Genomic DNA, 6,130 nt, shown 5'->3' with positions numbered 1-6,130 from the left:
TATTAGTTTAAGTATTTGCTATTGACTGTTCAAATGCGGTGTTTTGCGCATCGTGTGTGTGTGTGTGTGTGTATGCGCGCGCGCGCATGTGTGTGAGAGAAGCATGTCAACATATTCTGTTACACCAAATACACCAAATAATGATGTTTAAAAAAGCATCATATGACCCCTTTAAGTGACTTACGTTGACTAACTAAAACACTACTGCCTGATTTTACTCTATTTCATCAAGGGAAATAGTTCCAAATAAAGTCACAGCTCAGCCGCTGTGCATCTCCAAGCAAACACAGCGGTGTTTCATTCATGAATGAAAGTGCGTTTGTAAACGAATCTAGTGAGTCAATGATTCAATTAGCCATTCATATAGACTGAATGAATCAGCCGCTCAAAAGAATCAATTGAATGAATGATTTAGTGATAAAATCAGTGACTTGCCGCCACCTACTGGTGGTTTTAATTTCATTTTTAATGTATAATTTCAGTTATTTAAATCATTTAATATTTCTATATTCAAAATGTTATATTTAAAACAATCTCAACATGAATTTAAATGCACTCATGCCACCTCTGAGCCTCATTAAACGTCTGAAAATGTACCTAGGCTACAAGCCACTTTTGTGTTCTTCTGTGCCACCTCTGTAGTACAAATTAATTTTTTATTAATACTAATTTCATATGATTGGTAACTTATTTGTCTTATTCTACTTCTTAATATATTGTTTTAATTAGACTTTTTATAAAGCTTATAAACATACGTTTTTGAATTTGACATAATGATGACATACTTTTAATAAAATTAGAAAAATGCCAATACAAAGGTAAAACATAAATGCCCCTGTAAATCACTTTAAGGAGTCAAATATCTCCTCGTTTTAGGAAGGCAAATTTTTTTATCAGAATTTTTGATTATTGATCAGAAGTTGCTCCTAATTTTTTTTTAAATTAGGAGGACAAGCACTCCTAAAAAGAAAGCTAAGTGTAGAGTCCTGTGTAACAGTATATTAGATCCGTGCATGAGGTCTTAAAGAGACAGCAGCCTAAATACACCTCCATTATACAGTGAAGACTAACCAGTGTTATTTTACAGTTGAATAGATTATAGTTAGACCTAACTGAAAAAAGTAAAGTACTGCTAATTTCATTTGTATCTTATTGTTTTTGTTTGTGCTATTGATTGTCATTAATTTATTTGTTCTTATTTTCTTATTTACTATTTACTTGTCTTTTTCTAGTTAAAAATAAATTCAGTTCTGAGTGCACCTGATTCTTTGGTGGGGAGGGGGCGTGGTCCATGGGAAATAGTCCTGCCACCACAGCTGGAAAAAATCCTAGTGTAGTGTTTCACTGCATACTTTTAATAAAATTAGAAAAATGCCATTACAAAAGTAAAAAGAAAATGCCCCTGTAAATCACTTTGAGTCAAGTATCACCTCGTATTAGGAAGGATAATTTTTGATCAGAATTTTTCATTATTGATCAGAAGGTGCTCCTAAATTTTTTAAATTAGGAGGACAAGCGCTCCTAATTACTAGAAGAAGAAAACTGCTCTTAAACTGGGCGTGTGACAGGTATGGCTGTGGAATGGGGTTTGGCAGAGGAAAAATTCAGTCAAAAGTTTTTTTTTTTTGCTTTAACCTCCGTTTATTCCTGTGATGGCAAAGCAGAATTTTCAGCAGCTATTACTCCAGACTTCAGTGTCACTTGATCCTTCAGAAATCTGATTTTGTCTTCATTAAACATTTGTGCCGCTTCCAATTTTTGTGAAAAATGTGAGACTTTTGTTTCCGGATTCTTAAAATAGAAAGTTCAAAAGCACATTTTGAATTTGAAATAGAATCTTTTGTAATATTAAAAACGTCTTTTTGATCAATTTAAAGAGACAGTTCACCCAAAAATGAAAATTCTGTCATTTACTCAACCTCATGCCATTCCATCTTACTAACCCCAAACTTTTGAATGGTAGTGTATATAGACATTGGTTTGGTTGGATGGTAATTCATGTCAGAATACTCTGTATTTGATTTTCAGGGTTGATTAATAACCCTGATCTAAAGGTGGTGCTAATGTTTGACTACGAGACCTGGAAAGCTGGAGGGGGGTGCTTTCTTAACAAGCTGCTGGAACCTCTTTCTCAAAATAATGTACTTATTGTTGGAGGACAAGTTGAGAGGGCCTTTTCCAATAACACAACCTGGTAAGTAAAGAAAGTTCTTGATTTTAGATGAGTCAAGTTAGTTTCCGGTTTTCTTTTTTGTCATGTTATATGTAGAGGTTTTATGGTCAAGACTTTATACTTCCTCTTCTCTCTATTTTCGTCCAGTTTTTTTCCCCTCATCTGCCCACTATGTGAACAAGCATGTTCACATAATCAGCATGATTTCACACTGTGCCTTTCGACATCATGATCATTTGTAATGTAACATTTTCTCAGTGTCACATACAGGAAGCTGTTTTTCTCACTTTGTTTCCTCTATTGTCTCAGACATTATTACAAGTCTAATCTTCGTTAGTGAGGTTCGTATGTGTTCTGTCTGTTTGCAGCTGTTCTCTAGGCTCTTTTGGTGCAGTAGGACTGACCTTCAGTGGCTCCAAGATCCAGGGTGCCTCAGTGCTGGTGGACCAGGATGTAAGCAGCCCAAAAGCAGCAGAGGCCACTATCCAGCGGCTGAAGGCTGCTAATATCCCAGAGAGAAACACCATGGGCTTCATGTTTGCCTGTGTGGGTCGCGGCCACAAAAGCTATAATAGCCAGCGCAACGTGGAGGCCACTGCTTTCCGCAAGATCTTCTCCAACATTCCGCTCTTGGGATTCTTTGGCAATGGGGAGATCGGCTGCGACCGTATTGTCAAAGAGAGCTACACATTGAGCGAGACAGATTCTGATGGACTACAGCACTCTTTTACTACAGTCATGAGTCTGGTGCATTTTGGCTAACACGAACTCAAAACTGAGACTGCAAATGTCTAGGAATCCCCTTATTAACTTGATCTTTGAAGACAGACACCAGCTGCTTGTTTAAGTTAACAGAGCAGGTCTGATGGTGATCAGGTATAATTCTCCTAGGTTCTTTCCTTTTGACTTTTTTTCCTTAAATCAGGATGTCAGGAGGATATTTGACATCAAAAAACATTTAGGGACTTGAACTCTGCCTGCAGGTACAATTTTGAGAGCAAGCTAATTCTGATGTCTGAAAACACTGAAGTGTCCTCTTACACCTTGTTTGGGAAGGTCATTACTTATAGAACGGTTCTGAAGAAAGATTAGGATTTAGTTTGAATGGCATGGTGCTAAACCTTGACCTTTGACTTTGACCTTTTTTTTTTTTTTTTATGTGTAGAGCAGAACTGAAATCTGTCAAACGATCAGGCCTTATATACAAATAGTTTGAAAAATTCAGGCACTTTTTAGCTAATTGTGATGGAATGGCTAATGATATAGCCGTTCATCAACCTTGGTACGGCTTATGGGCCTTTGGCGGGAATTCCACTATCTTCACTTCTGATTTTACACATAAATATGTGCTCCAGATTGATTGCTGACCTAGATTGACTGTCCAAATTGTCATGTCCAGTAGCAAGTGCTACAAAACTGCAGGAAGAGTATTCACAACGAAAGAAAGAAAGAAAAAAAGAAAGAATAGCTGTTAGCTATTTAGCGCAACAACTGACTTGCTAGCAGTTCTTAGTGTCTGTATTGGAATAATAAAGGATAGAAGTGGAAAAAGTGGAATTTCTTTGTAATATTTCAGTGTATTTACGCTGCCTGTCCCAATCAAAATCCTGTAAAAATCCAGTTTCAGGGTAATCCTCTATTTCTGTATTCATCAGTTCAGTTGAGTTTTTAAAGGTTAATCATTTATTCTGTGCACTAGCTAAATAACACATTGTGTTGTCCACAGATAAGTGAAGTTTCAAAGGGCTATTTGCCTGCATTGTGGAGATATACAGTATATTTGCTGCAGTATTTAGAAGGTTGATTTAAACTGTTGTTGCCAAATATTTTTTCCCAACTTTCTTAAGATCATATAGATAATACTTGGCTTTGCATTAAGGAAAGTAAGTTTTACTACTGTCATGTTTTTTTTTATGACGGTGTATTGTTTTTTCTTCATCTGCACCTGCTGCTGAGTCGTGCAGTTATTGGCCCATTATGTCTGCATGTATATAATAAAATCAATGATGTCACTAACTGTTGGTTAGTGTGATGCAGTCCATACCCGTTTTTTAGTAAGGTGTACATGCGCAGAAGTAAACTACCGGTATATGACATGGAAAATGTAACTTTTGTGTTCCTATTTATTCCAACAGCAAAATAAAAAATCAACTAGGCCTATTGCCATTGACATTCTAAAAGAGGAAACAAATACTGAGAAATGATTTACGGCAGATGAAAGAGAGAAATATGTCAAATTTAGACACCCCATCTCTATAGTGTTTACAAAATGTAGTAATTTAATGCCAGGACAATATAACTCACAGTATAGTGTTACAATTACTAGATTGACGGTATTAATTATTGCAATCTGTGAAAAGGATCCAAGAATTCATAGATGCGTTCAGTCTTATTTCTTCAGTAGATGGCGCTCTCGTGCAACAGCAGTGTTTCATTAAAGCGATCAGTGGATTTATTTGGTAATTCCAGTCAAAATGATCCATAAATAATATCTAAATGCCAAGTAAATTAATAATTTACTTAAATCTTAAAATTCTAAAGCCCAAATAAATCGATTATTTACTGTGAAATTAGTGATGAACATGATATTTGATATTAGTCACAGGGTGATGAGCTCCAGTTTTCTTTGTTGCGTGTGTATTAGATGTCAACGCCGAGCGCATCACAACAGACAGGCTGTTCCTGCGGTTAGGTAGCCTGGTAGCCTGGAGCAGCTCTCAATCGGGGCAGTGGTCAGATAGCGAACTGACTCAGTCAGGACTAATGCAAACTGAAGCCATTTAGGGTTGCAGTACAATTCCCTCAGTCCCACACTAATTCCCACGGCCACAATGGCACAGCAGGTGAAAACCTCTTTCAGGTGAAGGGTTATTTTAAAGTCCCTTCAGCACAAAAAGAGTGAAAACATCTGTTTACTTCCTCACAATCTCTTTGGTCACATTCCATACACACTGCCACTCAAAAAGGCCCCGGTGGGATTGTGGTAAATCTGGCTTTCAGGAACAAACACAACATTTTGGAGGAACATGGCATCACGTCGTGCACTAAAAGTGTGGATCTGCTGGGGTGCAGGTGTTTTTAAACCTGTACATTGTCACCTCAGGTCTCTTGGAGTAAAGACATTCAGCTTCACTTTAAGACTCTTTCCCTGTTGAGAGCAGACTCTGAAACAAGACAGACAGACCTGAGCTTTGGGACCATTGCCATAAAGAGCAATGTTTTGTAGGTCACACACGGGGTGAGCCACTTTGCTCAGAGTTAGACATCCCAAGTGTGCAAAATGTAGTCAGGCATTTACAGAGGAAAAACAAAAATTTGGGGTAGAATGTCACAGACTATAGAATGAAATGTAGAATGAAAGCAGACTATACACCTACAATATAATATTAATTTAATATCTCCTCTGAAAAAAACGGAGAAACAATTTCAGAAATCGCTAGTATTTTACAAACGCAAAGAAAACAGAAAGTTTTGAATTAGAGTGATATTTTAGAGTGGAAAAACTGAAATGGTATTTTATTGTCAAATGTACTCCACTGATCTTTATTTACAAAAAAAAAAATAAAAAGATTTTTACAGTGTGTAATTTTCTGTATGGATAAATATGACAAATATTGAGATAGAATCTCATTATGTTATCAGTATGGAGGTTAGCATAAGTAGTTTGGTTATTTTGTAGTGAGACTGATAAAAACAGTATTAATGCAATACAGTGGGGAAACGTTGTGTTTATGTTATAAGGTACATAACAGAGATTTGAAATTCTAAAAGTGCACATATTTATAACTCAAATGCAAGTGTTTAGCTAGTTGATGTTGCTGTTGTGTAGTGTCTGTCACACACCAGCCAATGTATAAAAAACCTTTACAATGTAATAACTTTCATTTCTTAGTATTTCTAAATAAAATCGTAATGTTAAGGATGTGTTTGTTCTGTAGTATCACGTCCATGATTTTT

General features: G+C 36.4%; 1 protein-coding gene across 1 annotated transcript in view; it reads left to right on the top strand.

Annotated features, from left to right (window-relative positions):
* LOC107667708 (F-box only protein 22-like) overlaps window positions 1–4,335 on the top strand; it is a 7,467-nt gene extending 3,132 nt beyond the window's left edge. Inside the window, exons 6-7 of the mRNA XM_016459432.1 lie at window positions 2,029–2,194; window positions 2,542–4,335. Of these exons, the coding sequence (XP_016314918.1) occupies window positions 2,029–2,194; window positions 2,542–2,935 (560 nt within the window). The 3' untranslated portion in view covers window positions 2,936–4,335. The remainder of the gene's footprint in view (window positions 1–2,028; window positions 2,195–2,541) is intronic.
* The last annotated feature ends 1,795 nt before the right edge of the window (window positions 4,336–6,130 follow it).

Source organism: Sinocyclocheilus anshuiensis, unplaced genomic scaffold (genome assembly GCF_001515605.1).
Source record: "Sinocyclocheilus anshuiensis isolate Anshui unplaced genomic scaffold, SAMN03320099.WGS_v1.1 scaffold2169, whole genome shotgun sequence".
In the NCBI taxonomy this organism is placed as follows: Eukaryota; Metazoa; Chordata; class Actinopteri; order Cypriniformes; family Cyprinidae; genus Sinocyclocheilus; species Sinocyclocheilus anshuiensis.
The sequence above is the reverse complement of the archived record's forward strand: the minus strand, read 5'-3'. Positions and strand labels throughout refer to the sequence as shown.